Below are 22175 nucleotides of genomic sequence, written 5' to 3' on the forward strand. Positions count from 1 at the left end.
GTCAATTTAGTTATTGATCTAGTCAATTATGCTAATAGTTTTTCTAATATAGAACCAGCCCTGCATCCCTGGTATAAATCCTACTTGATCATAGTGTATTATCCTGGGATGATTTTCTGTAATCTCTTTGCTAATCTCTTATTTAAGATTTTTGCATCAATATTCATTAGGGAAATTAATCTGTAATTTTCTTTCTCTGTTTTCACCCTACCTGGTTTAGGTATCAGCACCATATGTGTGTCATAATGCTGGTCCCATTCCACTGTTGTAGATATATCCATGGCCTTTCTCATTAGAATGGAACATCCCTGAGGGCAGAAACTTTCAACAGCTGAGCTTAATGGTTTTGTCCCAAGTGAAGGAGGGTGGGTAACACATTTCATTTCTGCCTTCATAGCCCCAGAGCCTGACATGGGACCTGGAACACAGAAGACACTTAATAAATGACCGTTAAATTGAATTGACCTACCCCAGGTCACATGGGTGGTAAATGGGAGACTGGGGAGCTGAACCCAGGGTCTCTGACTCTATCCATCATTGCTACAGTTGGCTCTGCCTTGTTTTGCCCCTTCCTTTCAGAATCTCTTTCCTGCCCACCCAAAAACAGGACATCCTGGAACCTGTTTTCTTTCCCTTAAGAAGTCTTGATTTTTGTCATTCCTCTGAGGTCATGGTGACCTGAAGCCACCATATGGGAGGCTTCTCGCTCCCTCTCTGTCTCACTGTGTGTTTCTCTCAGTCTCTGTCTCTCTTTCCTTTCTCTTTCTCTCCTTTTCTCTATTCTCCTCCCTTTCTTTCCTCTATCTCCTTCTCCTCCATTTCTTTCCATCTCTCTCTTTCTCTCCTTTTCTTTCTTCTTCTTTCTCCTTCTCCATTTCACTTCATCTCCAGCTTTCTATCTTTCCTTTTCTTTATCTCTCCTTTTCTCCATTTTTCTCTCTGCCTTTCCTCTATCTCCTCCTCCATTTCTTTACATCCCCCTTTCTCTCCTTTTCTTTCTTCCTCTTTCTCCTTATCCATTTCATCTCTCTCTGTCTTTCCTTTTCTCTTTCTCTCTCTCCCTCTTCTCCATCCCTTTTCATCTATTTCTTTCTCTCTTCTCCTGTCTCTTATTCTTCCTCTCTCTTCCTCTCTTTCCTCTTTCTCATCCATCTCTCCTCCACAATTCATTCCATCTTTATCCTTTTCAGAGGGCTTGTTGACCCTTTGCTCCCTACTCTGGACTTTGGCCCCTACCCATTGTCTCCCAGAGCTCCTCACTGATGGACAGCTTGCCTCTGGCTTCACATTATCAGTCGGACAGTGGCAGGTGACCCTGACCTTGGGGATTTATTGGAATGCCTCAGCCTCCCCAGCTGAGCCTTCCTTCCTGCTGTGCTAAGAGAGTGTGGGAGGGAAGAGAAACTGCAGGATGCTCTCGCTGTATCCCAGAGCTACCGAATGGGTCCCTGATGACTGGGGGCTTTCCTTGGTCCCTCCTGCCGTGCTTCTGATCTTGTCACAAAATTACCTTGGGTCTGATCTGTGTCTCTTGTATGTGTATATGTGATCTTCCTCATTAGAATGGAACTTTCTTGACGGCAGAAACTTTTTCACTTCTTTCTCATGCAGCTCCTGGCACATAGTAGGCATTTAAAAAATGGGTAATGAATGAATGAATCCTCAGCACTTAGCACAGTCATGAGCAGTAGCTGACACTTAACCCTTGCCGATCCATTAATTGATTATGGATTAGGAAAATGGCCAACCTCACATAGCCAAATAAGTGTTTGAGGTGAGATTCTAACTCCCATCAGACACACCCTAGGTCTACAGCTCTCCCCTGTCTTATTTTCCTTCCCTTTCTCCTCCTTTCCCTTCCTTTTGTCTTGTTCTGATGACTTTGTTTTGCATCAGTTTTTAGAAGTCAGGAAATTTTTGAGTTCAAACCATGGGTTGGATGGCCCTGAACAAATCATTTAGACTCTCTGGGACTCAATTTCTTCCCCTGTAACATGGGGGGGGGCAGGAAACTTGATGACCCCAATGGTCTCTTTCAGTTCCAAATCTATAATTTTTTTATGCAACAGTTTTTTTTTCTTCAGAGAAAGGTTGAACCACATGGTTCTTCCTGCTCTGAGAATCTGTGATCCCATGATCCCATATTAGATTTTGCATTCCCTCTGAGTGTCTGCTCCAGCCATTTTTCCTGCCATCCACCCTCTTCCTCCCTCAGACTAGAGGGTCTCAACACACATCAGTTTTGGAACCACAGCCCTGGGGCCCTTCTAGCCTGACAGATAAGTCCACCAGCACCAACCCACTGCCCACTACCTCTAGTGGACTCTGGAATCCAAGCCATATTTTTTAACCCAGACACACCAGCCATTAATCCAGCTGACATGTAAGCCCGTCCCCTCCCATAATCCCTTTCCTCTCTCTAGTTCTGGGAACAGGAGCCCAATCAACGCGGCAACGGTTCTAAGAGGGGAAATACTCCTTGTTGTAGCTAAGTCCTTCATTTTCAGAGGATGGATGACATCACCGGGGAAGGTCTGGACTTACCTGCCTGTGATTTGAATGAAGTGGGGCAGACTTGTGCAGTCATCAGCATTACTTTCTCCTCCAGTCATCAGAGTCTGGTGTCAGGACAAAGTCAAGGTGACTGGCAATGGCCCAGAAGGCAGTAGATGACCTTGACCTTTCTAGTCTTAATTTGTCTGAGGCAACACCCATTCAATGACTAAGGGTTAGGTAAGAATTGAGACCAGACAAGGAACTGGGAACTAGGCCGATTCCCACCAGCTGGGGAATGGCTGAATAAGTGAGGATATATGAATGCTATGGGATGTTATTGTTCTGTGAGAAATGACCAGCAGGATGATTTAATAAAGGCCTGGAGATCCTGCAAAAACGGATGCTAAGAGGAGTGAATAGAACCAGGAGATCATCATACACGGCTACAACAAGATTATGCGATGATCAGTTCTGACAGACGTGTCTCTTATCAACAGTGACATGATTCAGACCAGTTCCAGTGGTTTTGTGATGAAGAGAGCATCTGCACCCAGAGGGAGGACCGTGGGAACTGAGGGTGAATCACAACACAGCATTTTTACCTTTTTTGTTGTTGTTGTTTGCTTGCTTTATGTTTTAATTCACATTTTTCCCTTTTTGATCTGATTTTTCTTGTGCAGCATAATAATTGTGGAAATATGTATAGAAGAATTATACATGTTTAACATATATTGGATTACTTGCTGTCTAGGGGAGGGGGTGGGGGAAAGGAAGGGAGAACAATTTGGAGCACAAAGTTTTGAAAGAAAGAATATTGAAAACTATCTTTGCATGTATTTTGAAAATTAAAAACTACTATCAAAAAAAAAAAAAAAAAGAGTTGAGGCCAGAAATGGCCGAGTTCAATCAAAAAAAAATAAAAGTATCATCAATCTGGGAGGGGAAGACGATGCTCAGAGTTTCTGCTTCCCCACTTTCACCACTACTCCCTTATTTCTCTCACCTTTAGAGTGTAAACCTTTGAGGCTAGAGATTGCCAGTTGCTTTTGTGTTTGTATCCCATTAGAATGTGAGAGTCAGGGACCTCTTTTTGCCTTTATACCCCCAGGACTTAGCATAATTGATGCATGCACATAGTAGGTACTTAATAAATGCTTTTTGATTAGAAGGTACTTTCTTGGAGGGACCAATATACTAAACAATTTGCTTAAGAAAAACTTTTTCTTGTCAGCCATGAAAGTCTAAAAATTTTCATAGGAAAAACATGGTGCAGTGTCAAAAGACCTTCAGTAAGTCTTTGTTTTCAGAGAAGGAAACTAAGGCCCATAAAGGTTGAATTACTTGCCCTTGGCTTTAATTCCAGTTTCCATTTCACAGCCTCCTCCAAGTCCTAATATATGATCTTTGGCTCATTATTTCAATGATTTATGATTGTATGACCTGACTTGGAGTTGTTATGAGGATTTAAAAAATTAGCTTTATCTGTAATTATGTGTATGCACTATATATGTATATACACACATATATGGTTTTAAAGTGCTTTCGTGTTATTATATTTCATCTATCATACAATGCACTCTATATTGACTTTAAGTGCATCGCAATGTATTATATATTGTAAATATATTCTACTATATTATATGTGTGTATGTGTATGTGTATATAATAATATATAAACATATATGCATTTAATATATATTATAAATATATACTATATAAATATATTCATATATATGTATACACAGTCACACACATACACACACACACACACACACACATTCTCTCACATACACTTCTAAGTCCTACTGCAGCTTTAAAATATTAAAGCTTAAAACAGCACTAGGACTTTGGGGATACCTTGCATTCTATTTTCTACATACTATCTAATGCTGTATCTACATAACAAGGCAAATCTTATCTCATCGAATGGCGGCCATCAACCTTTGTTTAAAGACCTCCAAAGGGGAGGGAACCAACTCTCTCCAAAGGGGAACAAACAGTTCAACTTTGGGAATTATTAGTCACGGCCTCGCAGCCTACGGCTTCCACCCGTCATCCCTAGCTCTGTCCTCTGGGCCAAGGAGCAGCAGTTTGGTCCCTTTTCCTGGATTGCCTCATCTGTCGGCTCACTCTCAGAATGAGAATTTGGAAGCTTTTGTGTCCTGGACCGTCCGGTGAAAGCTATAGATCCCTTCTTAGAATAATGGCTTTCTACCCACTAAATTTCAGCGAGAGGCTAGTTATAGCAAAAATTCACATTTTGCCCTCAAATTCACAAATTCCCCTGAAATTTATCTTTGTCTCCAGCGGAGGAAGCTTGGTCTTAAGAGGGAGGCGAGCGTAAGAATCCCGTTTGTCTTCGTGCTCCGCTGCCAAGAGCGGCACCCGGTAGCCACAGTTGCCGAGGAAGGGCGTGTTAGGGACGGACTGGGCTTTCCCTCTTCGCCTCCACAACTGTCCCCCCAAAAATCAGTGTCCAGGCCTATTGGGTCATGCTTTCATTTATTTACTTCATATAAAAATCTCTCGAGAATGCATCTGAACACAATATATAATAATAATTATAATAATACCATAACATACATTGTGAGAAACTTTGGAAAACAATAAAACGTCCACCTGGAACAACGCAGTGCGGGACAGACACGCAGACCCCCGGGCCGTGCAGGAGCGTCCTAGGATGCGGTCCCGGGACTGGCCGCGGGCTCACGGGCAGAGACGGGCCCGGGCGGGATGGACGCGCCTCCCGCGGCTCGTCCGGAGAAGCTTCACATTGGCCCGATCGGGGCATCCGTTCACATTCTGCTATCGAAATTCACATTGCAGCGAGGCAGCTGGTTGGGCGCCTCCTCTCCGGGCCTCGCCGGGGCTTCCTCGAGCATCTCAGTAGTTTGGATGTTGTGGGGGGACCCCCCGGTGGACGTACATAGTGTTGCTTTGGGACGGAAGCCGCGGCCTAGGAACCTGGTTAGTGGGCGACGCCCCCGTGCCCCCCGATCTCGCGCTCCGACGGCGGCCGGAGCTCCATTCTGGCACCAGGGTTTGAAAGGGGTTTGGCCGTCAGCTGTGACTGACCCCACGTGGGGGAAATCTCTCTAGAAGAAGTCAGCTGGGGGCGGCAGGGAGGGGGCCGGGGGTCCGTAGGTCTCTCTTGAGCTATGTTCAGGTTCTCCAGAATGCCATAGAAAAGGTGACAAAGGTGCCGCTCTTAGGTAGAGCTTTCTACACAAATTTCTTGAACCCCGCCATTGGCGGGCAATGTTAAGTTATATAAATTAATAACTTACAAAACATTACACTATATACATTAAGTAATAAATACACTGTTATAAACAGTAATGAGGGTGTTAGAGCCCAGGACAGTGCGAGAGAAAGATGGCGGAGCGAACTAACCATGGACGAGAAGGGGCGCGGGGAGAACGGAAGGGAGAGCGTGCAGCTTTCGTGGGCAAGGGGCCGTGGCCAACGGGGCCTTCTCACGCCAAATGGAGCCCGGACCTCCGCGGTCCTGCAGGAGAACAGGGAGCCCTTCCCCACCCGCCCAACTCCCAGCTTGTGAGGTTTGTTCTGTGGGCAAGCTCAGTGGAAGGCAAGCAGGCAAGCAGAAAGTAGGGGTGCCCGGGGCAAGAGGAGGTGGGGAAGAACAATATCCTTCCTCTCTCGTTTGTAAAAGAAACGACAAGAAGGTGAAAGATATTGCCTGTGCAAGAAGGAAGGTGGGTTTTCCTTTTCAGAAAGACTCGAAAAAGTACAGAAATCCTCAAAACACTTGGTTCTGCGCAGAAGTTGCTACTAAACTCTAGGTATTCAACAGGCATTTCAAAGACGTGAAAACGTTGTACAAAAAAGGCACACGGGTCTGCAGACAGGACAGAGGGGCAGGGTCACAAAGCGCTCTTGGTCAGTCAGGCCTGGCCCGCGAACGGGACAGGTTTCCGAAGTCGAGTGCAGGAAAAACAAAAAGTTCTCTGAGCGTCGTCGCGGGCGTCCCGGACCACCGGCGGCGGTCCCGGCCCGTTCCCGAGAGAACCAGAGTCTCTGCTTCCCGAGAAGCCAACCCAAGCCATCTCACGAGGTTCCCGAGCAGCCAGCCATTCCCTCACACTCTCTCCCTCTGGCTCCAATCTCAAGGAACTCGCCGCAAAGGTCATTTGGCCTTTGTCGGAAGCAGGCCTCGGACCCGGAGCCCAGGCTGGCCCTCCCGGACCGCCGGCATGCTCATGAAGGACTGAACGTTCGTCTCGCCCCAGCGAGAGCGCCGGCTGCGGGCATTATGTGTCCACGGGGGACGCGTCCCCCGCCTCCGTCTCCGCGTCCGCCTCCTCCGGAGACGCCCGGCGCTCGGGGTCGATCACACACAGAGTCTTTGTGCTCCCGAAGTAGCCGCCGCCCTCCCCTTCCTTGTCCGGAGCCTCCGAGTCCTCCTCTTCCAAGGTCAGTTCGAACTGGAACTTCTCCATCAGCCCCTGGCAGTCTCTGTTCTGCTCCTCGAGGGGCGGCGAGGGGCTCTGCGGGATCATGCTCTGGTACCAGTTCCGGTTGTCTTCCAAGGTGTCCAGGATGTCCTGGGCGTCGGGCTGCACCAGGTCGGCCCAGGTCTCCCACAGGGGGTGGACGATGTAGTCGATGAAGCCCACCTGGGGGGAGAAAAGGTTGGACGTTTGTGCTGATGGAAAAGCAACCTTATTCCTTCTCTAAAGCTTTAAGGGGACTCCCAGCTGATGCGCATTTATCGAGTACCACTGTGGTCCAAGCACCGGGCTAGCCTTGGGAGCCACAAAGACAAGGATGAAATGGCCCTTTCAAGGAAAGGTCAGTAATTCCAAGGAGGGCAGGGGTAGTCTGGAAACCAGAAAGGACCCCATGGAGGAGGAGACAGAGGGGCTGAGTCTGAAGGCAGCTAGGACAGGGTGTCCCGGGAAGGGGGTCCAGCCCACGAGCTGGCCAGATCTGGGTTTCAGGAATCATCAACCTGGGCATTGCTATCTGGCTGAGAAAACTCCAAATCGGATCATGGTGGGTCAGACAGCATAAGTCCTTCTTCAGGAAAGCCCCCAGCACTGTCACTTTTGGGGATGGTGGTATTAGGGATAATGAGCCTGAGGGAGGAGAGCTTGAGGGGGAGTCAGGTTTGGGGAACTGTGCCGGAGTGCAAGGATGGGCAGGTCAGAGAAACAGAGCCAGAGGGCAAGGATGGGCAGGTCAGGGGACAAGTGCCGGAGCACAAGGATGGGCAGGTCTGAGAAACAGAGTCAGAGGGCAAGGATGGGCAGGTCAGGGGACAGAGCCAGAGAGCAAGGATGGGCAGCCTGGAACAGCCGTTCCATCCCTAACTTGACAGAATTAGTAAGTGGATTCGAATCCCCGCTCTCTGATTCTGTCTCCGTCCATCATGCTGTACCGCGAGTCTACACTAATCCATTCCCAAGCCAGGCCGTCCTGGCACTTACCCACCGGGGATTTTCTGACCCACTGGGGAGGCCCCAGAATCCTCCCGACTTTCTCGGATTCTGTGGCCTTTGCCTAGGGCTTGGCAAGAACACGTCCAGCCACAACGCAAACAAATCTTGCCTCTGTGGACACGTGTGTCATTGTTTTGGCTTTAGCAGCACACACGCATTTCCACCGGGAGAAAGAAGGGAAAACGCCGAACAATGCGGCGGTTCCTTTGGTGGGGGCTCCTGCGGAGAAATGCGCGGCCACAGCCTGGACGCCCGTATCCTCCCTGGGCTAGCCGTGGCCCGGGCCTGACCCTGGCGTGTCTGACAAACAGGAAGCTCTGGGAGAGTGAAAGAATAGGCCGGGGAAAGGAGGGAGGGAATGGAATTCCCCTGTAACGGGGCTGGGGAGAGGAGGGGCTGGGACGTTCTCCTGTGAGACAACATTTCCACCGGGGCCGTGGGGGAGGCCCGGCTCTCATGCACTTCTGGCCAACTGTCGACACATTCAGTCAGTCTGACTCAAGGTTTTCCAGGGAATGAGAGCGGGGCCGTATGGGACCCCTTGGCACGAGAAGGGACCAGCTGCCCCCGGAGAGCCCGCCCCCGGTGCCGGCTGCCCTGGGCTGTCCCAGTGTCAGTGGTTAAGGAAGGCTGATGGCAGATAAGTCACCCAGGCCCAGCCCGCCCCCTTCTCCTTCTCCCTCTCCCTTTCTCCTCTCTCACACACTTGCCTCTGACATTACTTTTGGGGGATATGCTTACAGAATTTTAAAAATGACATCCGTGGGGGGTTTTCCAGGATCCCAAATGATTTCAGGAAAACCTAGAGAACTCTCAAGAGTCGCTCCCCTTTATTTTTCTGCCTGGGTCCTGTTTAATTTGGGGGCAGCCAGATAGAACCCTGGACTTGGAATCAGAAAGTGTTCTCTTCATGAGTTCAGATCTGACTCCAGACACTTACTAGCTGTGTGACCGTAGGGAAATCACCCTGTCTGCCTCAGTTTCCTCATCTGTCAAATTAGCCAGAGAAGGAAATGGCCAATCACTCCAGGATCTTGCTGAGAAAACTTCAAATTGGATCAGGGTGGGTCAGATGGGACTGAAAACAGCCTAAGTCCTTCTTCAGGAAGGCCCCCAGCACTATCACTTTCGGGGATGGTGATATGAGGGATAACGAGCCTGAGGAAGGGGAGCTTGTGGGGGGAGTCGGGTTTGGGGACTAGCGCTGGAGCTGCAGTCTCTGTTAACAAATACAAGTGTCTGCCCAAGAGACCCAGCCACAGATCCAGCCCTGACTAGAGGAATGACTCTGGGAAGCCAATTTAAGCACGTGGCCTTCTTGATCCATCAAATAGGGATTAATAGTCCTTGCTAATTAATAATCCTTACAGAGGACTGTTTTGAGAATGTGTAAAAATCCCAAAACACAAACCCATTATCTCAACACATGATACTATTTTTCATAATGGGATTTCAATTCTTCATTACTTACAGCTTCCTTTTTTGGGGGGGAAGGGTCTAAATCTATGATTTTTTTCATCCTTATTAAGTTTCAGTGTGGAAACTTTGTTCACCAATACAGATCAGCAACATCCTCTGTCATTGAGGGTGATACCTAGTTCTCTGGTTGGGTGGGGGAAGCTGGAGGATGGGAAGAATTCTAATAACTAACCCCCGGACACAGAGCCACAGGGACGGGATATGAAGGATGACCTTCCTCATTTCAACATCCTCCTTCCATATCCTGTGCCATCTGCCCTTCCACAGTCCAGTATTTTAAAGATCTTTTCTTTCACTGGAATAGACCCTCTTCTAGCCAGTGGAGATCATAATTCTTCCATCACTGAGGAGATGAGAGGGTCTTTGAGTATCAAGGGAGTTATTAACAGCCTTGCTTATCACATATGCATATATACGGACACGTGTGTGTCATATATGTGAAATATACACATATACATGTATCTCCATAAATATAAGTGTATGAATATATATCACTTATAATTTCCATACATTAATTGACTTAAAAATGCCACGAGGTCATAGTTGCTTATGTTAGTTATAGTTATAGGATAGTTAGAGTTAGTCCAAAATCTTACAGCAGATTTTAATTTGGGGCTAGCCAAATGTTTCCTAAAGTGGATAGAAATCAACACCAGAGAAATCCAGTCATTTTTTCCAGTGCAGATGTTCACTAACTCTTGGACTTATTTCCCAAAAGGGCCAGCTGCCTCTGACCATTTGTCATCCTGCAAAAATTCTGCTGTGTTCTCAGCTGGCCCAAGGGCTTCTGACTGGCTTCGTGGCTGCCCCTGGCATTGGAATGTTTGACCCGTGGCAGGCGATCAGTAGCATGTGTCTAGATGCCGAGGCTGCTGGGAAATGTTGGTCTGCTCACAAAAGACAGAAAGTGAGATTGGTTCTGCAGGATGCGGGGACCGAGCATCTGAGCCTGGAATAAGGGTTCCGGGGCTATTCTGGGCAGGGGGAGGATTGGATTCTGTGGGTGAGGGAGGCATAAAAAATAAACTGAAGGAAAGAGGAGCTCAGAGCGAGGAGACAGACAGCTAGGTGAGGTAGTTGAGAGAGTGCTGAACTTTGAGGCAGGAAGTCTGGGTAATCACGAACAAGTCTATTAGCCCTTTGGTGCCTCAGTTTCCTCATCTGTAAAAGGAAGGAATTGTGCTAATAACCTATATGGTCCCTTTCAGTTCTAAGTCTATATTCCATAATTCTATGAGTAAAGAAAATGGCAAAAGACACAGCCAGGAGACACTACAATCAGTTAAACCAAATGGAATTTTAGGATGACAAACAGCAAGGGGATTCAGGGAACCTGACTTTGATGATTTCCTTTGACTGCTTAATTATCCCCGCCCATTAAAAGAATAAGGGAAATGGAGCTGTCCAGTGAGTCATCATCCTGATGGAAATGAGAAGGTAAGTGACTTCTATAGGAATTATTGTTTAGAAAAGGGAAAGGGAAGGAATGATTAAAAGGTCTCAAGCTCCAAGGAAAACTATTAAAACTCACAAATAAAATCTTATCGAGCCCCCGTCAGTACCTGGGATTTTTCCACCGAGGCCGTGTGTTTGTCACACATGGGGCTGATCTCCATCCCCCTCTCTCGCTCCTTGTCTCCCTGTTGGAAGAATTCCTCCATGATGCGGTCTGTCCATTGCCGGTATAATTCCAAAGACTTGGTGGGGTTGCTCAGGTCGGCACAATGTACCATGTTGCGGAGGACCTAAAGTGATCAAATTCAGAAAAAACCTTCAATATAAAAGAACAATCTCGCTCTGCCCTCCCCGGGCCCCCGCTGGAGCACTCGGTCTGCTTACAGACCCCAAGAATATCTGGGGATGACTGAGGGATGTTTCCACCAGACATGGCTCAGGCCCTCTGGCTGCTGGTTAAGGCTGAAGCTTGGTTTGGGGTCCCGAGTAACAGGTGCTGGAATCTTAGAGGATGTGAGCCCCTTCTCTCTTAGGCACAGATACGCTCTTAAGGGCAGATGGCGATCCTTCCCCCCACATTCTACAGAATGAAAAAGCCGCTCACCTTTGGGGTGACCCAAACTGACTCGACAAATGTCATAGGGTTTATATTTACTAGAGCTTTCTGCGACTGGCAGACACTCACAGGCTATGGATCTAGGTTTTAATATATGTTTTAATATATATATGTATATATATATATATATATAAAGAAGGAGGCTCTTTGAAATAGAAGAAATAGAGCTAAGACCAGTTATAGGTTTACTTGTATGTTACTAAAACAGGCATCTCAAGATGAGTCCTTCTACTGATAAAAGGTGATTTCTTAGCTGCCTACAAGTTGAAGTTTTAGGCCCAGAGTCACCAAGTTATGATATGTCAAAAGCAGGACTTGAATCCAGCTCTTTCTGGTGAAAATTTCAGGCCAACTTTCTATCCCTCTTGTATATATAAAAGTGCAACCTGTGTGTAATGTTAGTGCTTCTTATTCCAATCTCTCCTCTTCTTCCTTCTATCCCTTCTCTGCCTGTGTGACCATTGGAAAGGGTCTGTGGGTTTCCTCAATGAAAGGAGGGCTACAGGTGCTTCCACTTCCGAAATCCTACGTCCCCTCCCCAAGTGGGTTTTTCGGTGCCGTATCATCCAGAAGCATTTAGCCCAGATCGTACCTGGATCCGATCCGTGTAGTTGTCCAGAAGGAGGACGCCAGAGCTGGTCACTTTTTTAGTTTCCACCATCGTTTTCAGGTCTGCCAATAGGCCCATATGCTTGGACATGTCCGTTGCCAAAACCTGTGGCCCAAAAGGGAGAAGTAAACATCTGGGTGGACCCAATCGGCGCTCCCCCGAGCCCCCGGACCTTCCCGCTCCCGAGGGCAGCAGGGCAGGTGGCCAAGGCGAGGGGTCCTCACCATGTCGATCACCATCTTCCTGAGGGTCTGGCGCTGCTTCTTGGTCAGGTTCTGGAAAATGTCACAGTGCTCTTCCTGGAGCAGCTTGAAACCCACAGCCAGGTGGTGGTTTTCCAAAACGGACTCATCGTTATACATCAGAGCGAGTTCGGAATCTAGAAGGATCGAAGGGAAAAAGTGATTTCCCATTAAAAAAACAAAGAAAATACAAAAGCAATAATCTGCACTAAAAGTGTCAAGTCTTCTCCTTCATAAGTAATAATCCCAGAATCCCAGAATTTGAGAAGGAGAAGGGACCTTAGCAATAGTCCAGTCTAACCCATGATCCTTCAGGCCACAAAAACTACCAATATTTCCTCTGGCTTATCCGCCATTGTTTAGGTGCTAGGGACACTCGGACCTTTCAGCTCTAAATCCAAGATACAATGAGCCACGAAAAGATATAATGGAGTGTTTGAAAGTCTGACCCGCAAAGCACTTCACATGCATTATTTCATTTGCCCTTTCAAACAACTTTGGGAGGTAGACATGTTGTCCTTCCTTCTTATGGATGTGGAAACAGGCTGAGAAATAGTATAAATGATTTATCCAGGGTCAAATGGCTAGTACATGTCTGAGGTAGAATCTGAACTCAGATCTTCCTATCTCACTCATTTGATTCATTAATTCAATAAGTATCTAGAAAAGTCTTCTCCCTTCTGATTATCTTCAAATACTATAATCTTACCATCTACTTACATTCGACTATTAATTTCTTAAAAAATTCTTTGTATACTAGTACTTAGAATACAGTAGGTGATTAATATGTGCTTGTTGACTGAATGAATGATTGTATCTGAGAATTTACAAAGCAATTTAGCCACAATAGCACTATTAGCTTCGTGAGCAAATTATTTCAAAGAGGTCAAGCGATTTCCCCGAAATCACAGAGTTCATAAAATAAACTCCCTGGAAGGCAGGTTCTGTTTCTTTTATATCCACCATGCTTAGCACACAGTAGGCGCTGAACTGAATAACATGTCATGTGGCTGGCTGAGCAGACGCCCGATGTGGGAAAAAAATGTTTTCTCTGGTAAATTAGCCACAGGGCCCGTTGGAGGATTGCAGCTTGTTCTAACCAGCCCCAACAGGTAGCGTCCAAAGGTAAGTTCCCACGCAGAGGGAGGGCCTTACAAGAACCAGAGACCTGAACTCTCTCTCGATTACAACTAGGGATATGAAACACGGAAGGGATGAAATAATGTCTCTATTAAACTGTAATCAGCACGACGCTAATCGTCTCCACGGTCAGATAATTACTTTTTTCCTTCTTTTTTTTCTTTCCTTTTATTTTATTTGTTTGTTTGTTTGTTTTCAGCTAATGATTTTTCTTGAGAAACCCAATCTAAAGTTGAGTCGCTAAGACACATGAAAGGCAGAGAGTGGACATAGTGAAAATGGAGCCTTATTGCCATATTGAAGATGAGAAACTGTTGCCCGTAGGAGTCAGAACTAAGGGCCCGCAGTGGGGAAGCCCTGGGAGATACTGGCAATCTCTCATCGGAACTTCAGTTGTTTAAAGGTTTTTTCCTAGCTCTAAGTCTACGATTTAACACAGACAAGGGAAAACACAAGCAGAACTGGGCTGTGCTACAGAATCAGCCACTGGAAGGGCATACCAAGGTCACTGCAGTCATTTCCCTGGCTTCAGACCTTCCCAGATCATCGATACAGAATCTCTGTGATTCTTAGTAATGACTTTTATCAGCAACTGATTCTTTTGCTTTACTGGAAGTTCAGGAAATTTTTTTCAGCTCTCAAACACTGTCTAGTCCCCAGGAGAGATAAACAAGCCTGAGTCAGAAAGTCTCTTTGTAAGAGCTCCCACTCCTGCAGACTGTTATCAAATGAATCCTTGGTCTTCCCTTCTCCCCTCCTGAATCATCACGTTTCCTTTCTTTTTTCCTCCTTAGTCTTATTTTCCACCTGAACCTTCTCCAAGCTCATCCTGCCGCTTGTAAAACCGTAGAGCCAGAGCTGGACGCAACATCCAGGGAAGAGCTTGACCGGTGCCCGGGACAATGGAAGAATTACCTCATTATTTATACTTGTCTCTATCTCAAATGAAAACAATGGACTGGGGAAAATGCTATTAGTCATGGAATTGTCTCGAATCACAGTCCAAGAGGTGAACTCACTTGTGTTGATGAGGAACTGATTGGAGACCCCTGGGTGGTCAACATCGTGGATCGCAGCGGCAAAGATGGCAGCCAGGATTTCCAAATCTGTGAAGACGGCCTAGGGAGCAAAAGAAAGAAGGTTTCATCCCAGAACTCTTTGACCCAAGAAGGGAAAAACATAGAAAGCCTGTTTTAATTAGAGAGGCAGCGTGATCCAATGGGAAATCTCGGACCTAACACCAGGACAGAGCTGGATTTTAAATCCCAACGCTGAAATTGACTCTGGGTCATCATAAACAAAGCACAGAATTCCAGAAACTCGAGGCTGGAAAATTTCCTCATCCATCCAGTTCAGCTTGTACTTATCCAGGGATTCCCTCCCTAATCTGCTTGGGATTATAGATCTGGGGCTGGAAGAGATCTTATCCCTTCTACCCCCATTTTACAGATGAGGCAATTATGAGCTAAGTGGCAGGAAAACAGATCTAGAAGTTCAGTTCTACAGATGAGAAAACGAGAGGTAGGGTTCTTTGTCCAAGAGTCGCACAGTAAATGGTAAAAAAAAAAAAAATGGTGGAAAAAAGCTTTGAGCTCAGACCCTTTTTCTGCCTGTTCTAGAGAGATAGCTAGAACCTCTTAGGGGCAGCCTGTACTTAACTGAGCCTCACTTATTCTTCTTCCTTGTTCTTCTGTCCATTTTAAATCACAGATTTAGAGTTAGGGAAAAAACCTCCAAACAACTGAAGTTCAGCTGAGAGGTTGCCCAGGACCAGACAGGGGATAAATATCTCCCAGGGCTTCCCTACTGCAGTCCTTAGCTCTGACTCATAGCCCCAAATGCCTCAGTTTCTCCATTTGTAAAATGAAGAGAATAGAGAATTCTGCCTCACGGGCAGAGAATTATCACGGGGAGATTGAATATATGTCAGTATAATTTATTCATCCTTAGAGAGGGAATGGCTTTTTTTAAACAAGAAGCCTGAACAAAAACCATCCCCTTCAACCCAAAGTACCTCAAGTGTCTATTAGCAGAAGACGCTTTCCCTCCCTGACCCAAGAGGGCCTGAAGCCAGAGTGTTTCCCCACTCCAGCCTACAGGCTGGGGCTTGGCAGCTATTGCCACACTGCCGGGATGATTTCTGTAAACTATTGACTCCAGATTCTTGGATACATGGCGTGTGGCCGGTGCGGTACGTGCTCCGACAGGCCCACGAGCAAAGCAGGACGCTGCAAGGGGCACCCCGGGCCCTCCGAGAGTTTCTGGTTGGGGAAGGGGCCAGATTCTAGTCCCAACAGAGAGAAAGCCTTTTTCTGTGTTAAAGCTCAGAGCGTGTCCCACAGAGGCACTTATTCCTTTACTCACTCATTCCAGATTAATTGGATACTGAGGGTGAAACCTAAGGTTCCAGGAAGGTTTCTCAGCAACTGAGTCACTGAGAGGATATGGGGAAATGGAGATTTCTTTCAAGATGCTGAAACTCCACGATTGTTAGATCTGGGAATCTGGCGGCCTCTAAGGGGGCATTGTACCTCTTCCTAAGAAGCCCCACTGCTCTCCCCTTTCTCCGACTTCTTCCTTCCCTCATGATTAGCCTTTTTTGTTCTTTAACGGTTTTGCAGACACCTGATCTCTTTTTTCAGCTAGAAGGTAAGTGCCTTACCATCAGGAACATGGATAGACAGGTGCTGTCTCACCCACCAAGGTCATTTATTTAACCTCATGGTGGGCGGGCTGAATAATAGAGTCCACCAGTGTGAGAACATGAAGAGGCTTCAGGGACCATTTGATCTGATTTCATTCTTCTAGAAATTGGGAAACTGAGGTTTGAAGGGAGATTTTTGTACTAAGTACAGATAGAACTGGGGCTAGAGTCCAGGTCTTTGAATGCACTTTTAAGAAGTTTCATGAGCTTTGTGGAGTGATGGAGCTGAGAATCAGCACAGAAAATCAAAAAGATCCTTCAAATCCTGACTCTGTAGCTCTTTGGAATATTCCTGTAACTCCTCTGAGCCTGAGTTTTCTCATCGGCAAAATGGCCATTATGGTTCTTTCCACACTAAATCTTAGATGTCAGTTTCCAATCAAAATCTTTCTATACCTCACGTGTGATTCATTAAATAACGTTTATTCTGCGAGAAGAGAAGCTGAAGTGTGACCTATGACAATTGTACGGGGCGCCGTTATTTTAAAAATAACATAGTCAAAGATGATACCTTAGGAACTGACTGAAGGTACGATTGCTAATGAGCTTCTAGCATTGACAGATTGAGGAACCCATGGGCAATGTAGTTAAATTCTGCAGAGCCTCTTTCTAAGGGAGAGGGGAAAGCACAAGAAACTCACATCTAAGGCTGGCGTGGAAAGAAGAACGTGGGTTGACTGGGCCACGTCGGCAGCATGGAGGCTGTTATGATAAGCCACATCAGAATGGTAATGGTCTTCTAAAGTCATCATGTAGGTTACAAAGGTGTCAGAAGAGATTTTGAACGTCTTTAGAAGGTCTCTTTCCTGTTCAAGAAAATGGATAAAAACACAAGTAAATGAATGATGGTGAATGCTTACCTACAAATAGAGTAGGAGACTGGAAAAGTTATTGGGATGGGGGAAAAAAACAAAACCATGCAACAGATTCTCCTATAGCCCCCCTGTTTATTCACCTGGAATATGGCATACATGATACACGTCAAGGGCCTGTTGTGAGAATATCCAGCTACCTTGAAGATGTTGAGACCCCATTTGTTCAGGTCTTCCAGCTCCTAAAATCAATGATAAAGCCATTAATGAGAATTTTTTCTTTCATTAAACAACAACAAAAAACTGTTAAATGTTTTGTAACCGTGAACTGTAACCGTGAAATGTCATTGTCAGCAATGAAATTTCCTTCAAATCTTATTTTCGCACGGTTTTGTGAGTCCTTCCCTCTAAGGAAATCTGTGTCTATTTATTTTTATTTTCTTGACCTCCCATGACTTTAGCTTTCTTCTATTTCTCTTCTCCCCACTCCAACTCTCCATCGGTTTCTTTGACCCTATTTATTTTAGTTGGATTGCACGAGTAGGAATTATGAAATGTGGATTTGAACCCAGGCCCTTTGACTTAAGAGCCTGTTACTACAAGACTGTAACAGCAGCCTTAGAAATAGGCTTGGGGAGCTTCCCCTGACATTTGAGGAGAGCAGCTAAAAGCAGCAAAGATGGATCCACCGGCTGTCAGCATATGAAGTCAGCCTCAATCCCTCATCTTCAGATGGTGACGTACATATCGTGACGTACAATGACTATGTCTTGCAGATGAGAGTCACTGGGTCTGATGAGAAGAACTGGGAGGAATTTTGGTTCTGAGATCTGAGCTTCAGAATGTTACCCAGGACACCCCTGATTCAGTTTCATTTTGGGGACTAGAATCTTAGCATCAGAAGGCATTATGGGAGACAACCATAATTCTGACCGACAATCAAAAGTCCTGGGTTCAAATCCTAGTTTTGTTCTTAACTATTATGGAATTTTGGGAAGGTTATTGTCGTCCCCCCCTTTCCCCTTACTTTTCAGGAAGAGTACTGAATTAAAGGACCACTAAAGTTCCTTACAGGTCTAAGTGCTAGGAATCCTCCCATTTGACATATGGGCAAATGGAGGCCCAGAAGAATGAATTGATTAACTAAGGTCATGTAGTTTTTAAGTAGGAGAAAATGAGCTCACTTTTCTTAGTTTGGGGGAAGACTGCATTGGTTTCACCCCTACTCCAAGTCATTAGATAAAGTTTAGCTAACTATAGGTGATTATATTCGATTAATTTAAGTTAATGTTTTCAATTAATAAAAAAAAATTTTTCTCCTTTTCAATCCCACCTCCCCCCAAGGAAAAAAAAAAGGAAAAAAATAGACACTTTATAACAAATATTCATAGTCAAGCAAATAAAATTCCCACATTGACTCTGATTTTTAAAGTCACCTGAGGTAGAACTTTAAAAACCCTGTTTCTTTGACTCCCAAGCCAATACTTTGGCCCCAGTACAATCTGCAGCATCTCTCCCTTTACTCAAGATGGTTCCCTATGATGAACTTCCATTCATATCTAGAGCTTGCATTAACATCTAGAAGTTTCACTCACATCTAGATCCTGCTTGCTTTCATATTCAGAGCTTCCATTCATATCTAGAGCTTCCATTCCTATCATCTCAAGCTTCCATTCACATCTAGAGCTTCCATTCATATCTAGAAGTTCCATTCATATTTAGAGCTTCCATTCACATCTAGAGCTCTCTCTAGACTCTGCAAAGCCCAGACAGCCCACGCCCTGGCTCGCACATACTTTTGCCAGGTGATCTTCCTTCTCCGTCTTGACCCCGAAGCGCGAGATGCTGGTATTGTTCAGACTGGAGCTGTGCATCAGCTTTTTCACCCCACTGATCTGGGTCATGACCTGCTGCTCTTTCTTCTTCTTCTCCCGGTCTTTCTGAGTGGGAGACGGGATCTCCACCTCATTCTGCTTGTCTGCAAAGGAGAGAAGGGGAGGCACATTCTCAGCCCACCATCGGCGCAGGGCAGGGCAGAAGGAAGGGGGCTCCGGGCAAGCCTAGTCCCTGTGCTATTTCCACGCTGAGGCAAAGTGAGGAGGGACTGCACGGTGGCAACAAGTGGAGACTTTTGGAAGAGTTAACAAATGATCTCCCTTTGGTTCCTAAGGAAGGGCTTGCTCACTATGTACAGCAGGTGTTTCTGAAGCGATTCCACTGCATGAAACTGCGTTTTAAGTGGAAAATTGTTTTTAATGGACAACTTGCATATTAGGAGAATGAGGAAAGGTATAAAATCCATCAGATTCCATTCACATCTAGAAGTTCCATTCTTATTTAGAGCTCCCATTCACATCTAGAGTTTGCATTAATATCTAGAAGAATCCATGGATGAAATTAAGATAAAGGAAAATAGGAGAAGGCAAATCTTTCCAATAAAACCCAACAAACACGGATTAAAGAAATAGATGAATGACGTGGACTATCTGTGTGACTTCGTACCAGTCACTTAACCAATCTGGGGTTCACTTTCCCTGTCAAATGGGATGAATGGACTCGATGAGCTCTAAGAACCTCATTAAATGCTTGCTATCTCTCATGACCTTGGACAAGTAATTTTACTTTTCTTAGCGTCGGCTTCCTCATCATAAAATGAGCCGTCTAGAAGAAGTGACATAGTCTCATCTACCCCTTTCAACTTTGGCATTCACTGATTTTACAAGATTTTTTTTTGGTCTCTATTTTTTGTGGCTTGGTCATGGTAAGTTTGGAAACACAACTGGTTAATTATATGATTCCATCACTTTGATAATAGATATATCTTTACATATAATAATTATATATTACACATAAAACAGTATTACATATAAGAATATACATAGATTGAATGTAACAATATACACAATACAATAGTATATGACATGTAGTAGTGCATTGCATGTAATATAAATAACCAATGTTGTAAGATACATTTGTGCATGCATGTTATACACATCCAAGATTGTATTCTATAGAACACCATCCTCGGTATGATTCAAAATCATTAAAATATACAATGTGCATATTGTTTATCTGATAAAATAAAAGCCATTGGAGGGCGGGTACGATTTGGTTTGTTCTCAGGAACCCTAAATGCGCACAGTATCTGAGGCATGACAGGTACTTGATACATGCTTAATCTCGAATTCAATTAATATGAGGGAGGGACCTGGTCCTAAAATCCAATCCAAGTAAAAAAATACATTTTGAAGTCAGATCTAAAGCTCCTCAGAACCTTAAAAATGATCAACTTTAATCCCCTTATGAAGGATGAAAGAAATGCAACTAAGTGAATTTTTCCAGATCTTATATATGAATGTGTCCCCTCTAGGTCCCATCTTTCAAATCCAGTGTCCTTCCTCCATTTTAGCAATTGGTTTTTTGTTTTCCCTTTTCCCTTTACTGCATAAAAAAATGATGGCTGCACTAATGGGGGGGACTATGGCTTCTGTGTTTCACGACCACCATTTTTCACGAGCTGGTTAGAGCATCTTAGGCCATCCTGTGCTTGTGTAGATATGTGTGTCTCCAGGGGGACCCCGGCACCGGCAGCTTCTTCCTGGGCTTAATTAAAGATTCCTACAATTGCGGGTAATTGAGCTACCCTACCGCTGTGCCTGGAACATCACAATAAAGGAGAGAGCCATTCTTCAGCCGCGAGAGCGCCAATTTGACACTAATGGGTGTTTCTCTTGTGTGGTCAATGGGACAACTGATGGGTTTCCCTATTCTGAATTTCCTCCCATCAGCGGGGTGTGTGTGTGTGTGTGTGTGTGTGTGTGTGCGCGCGCGCGCGCGCACAAAACTCAAATCTAAATAAAATAGAAAACCCTGACTTAGGGGGATGAACGAGGGCTGGACTGGCAATACTCCTTCTGACCCTGGCTTTGTGACCCTTGGTGAGTCCAAGGCTTTGTCTGAACCCAGGACTAGATCAAAAGTTCTGAGTCTGGATGGCCGACAGCCTCCAAAGCCGACGGACCCCTTATCAAAATCATGCTTTTAAGTTCACAAAACAAAATCTAGAGCATCACAGAGGAAACTGACTCCTCTGAAATGTGGTTATCAAAACGTCCCCTCTCGACTCCCAGCTCCGAACCCCCCGACTGGGGACTTGCCTATGGGCTCTGCACCCTGTTATCTCATTTGAAGAGTGAACCCAGCAGAAGAATCTTCATTGCTGGAATGGGAATGTGCAGAAATGCTCCCTTTGTCAGCAGCTCTGAGACAGATGAAAAACCAAGCAACTAAGAGAAAACTGGCTCCCAATGAAGCCCGAAGCACTGAAGGCCTCTCACTACCGGGAGCCCACTCATTCAGCCCAGTCTCTGGGGTTATTTTCCCAACCGGCAGCCTTTGGAATCTTTGGCTGAACTTAAGTGATCCCCTAACACTGATCACGCCAAGTGCTGAGCCATGGCCCGGGCCCTGCCCTCGGGGACCCTGCCATCCACTGGGAGAAGGACAAGGCGCGCTGGAACACAGGATTGTTTCCAGAACGAGCCTCTCTCTAACAGGGGAGACCTGGAGGAACACGTTAGCCACCGCGGTTCCCCGGGAGCCTCACCACCACCCACGGGGAGCCAACGTGATTAACAGCAACAATAGCTGGCATTGCATAGCACTTCTTGCTTGGGAGAGGTTTTCTCATTTGCACTTAGGTCGCTTGTGGAGTGGAAGCTGGTGTCATAACAGCTCCATTTACACAGCACTGGGAGGTCTGTTCAACACACACACACACACACACACACACACACACACATTCATACACACATTCACACACATACACACTCACACATACATGTACATACACACACACACACTCTCACACAGTCTCACACTCACACACACTCACAATACACTCACACACATACACTCTGACACACACAAATGCACACATACTCACACACTCACATACACATGCACATATACTCACACACTCACACACACACTCACACACACTCTCACACATACACACACACATTCACACACATACACACTCACACATACATGTACATACACACACACACACTCTCACACACTCTCACACTCACACACACACACATTCACACACATACACACACATTCATACACACATTCACACACATACACACTCACAC

General features: G+C 45.6%; 1 protein-coding gene across 3 annotated transcripts in view; it reads right to left on the reverse strand.

Moving 5' to 3' along the window:
* Positions 1-4981: 4981 nt before the first annotated feature.
* Positions 4982-22175, reverse strand: part of PDE4B (phosphodiesterase 4B) — a 628586-nt gene continuing 611392 nt past the window's right edge. For all 3 annotated transcript variants that reach the window (XM_051999487.1, XM_051999489.1, XM_051999490.1), the window contains 8 exons: positions 18813-18994; positions 17160-17258; positions 16846-17010; positions 14520-14619; positions 12343-12497; positions 12101-12223; positions 11000-11182; positions 4982-7133 (listed from right to left, as the gene is read on the reverse strand). In XM_051999487.1, coding sequence (XP_051855447.1) covers positions 6768-7133; positions 11000-11182; positions 12101-12223; positions 12343-12497; positions 14520-14619; positions 16846-17010; positions 17160-17258; positions 18813-18994 — 1373 coding nt within the window. In that variant the 3' untranslated portion in view covers positions 4982-6767. The remainder of the gene's footprint in view (positions 7134-10999; positions 11183-12100; positions 12224-12342; positions 12498-14519; positions 14620-16845; positions 17011-17159; positions 17259-18812; positions 18995-22175) is intronic.

The sequence above is a fragment of the Antechinus flavipes genome, chromosome 4, assembly GCF_016432865.1.
Source record: "Antechinus flavipes isolate AdamAnt ecotype Samford, QLD, Australia chromosome 4, AdamAnt_v2, whole genome shotgun sequence".
NCBI lineage: Eukaryota > Metazoa > Chordata > Mammalia > Dasyuromorphia > Dasyuridae > Antechinus > Antechinus flavipes.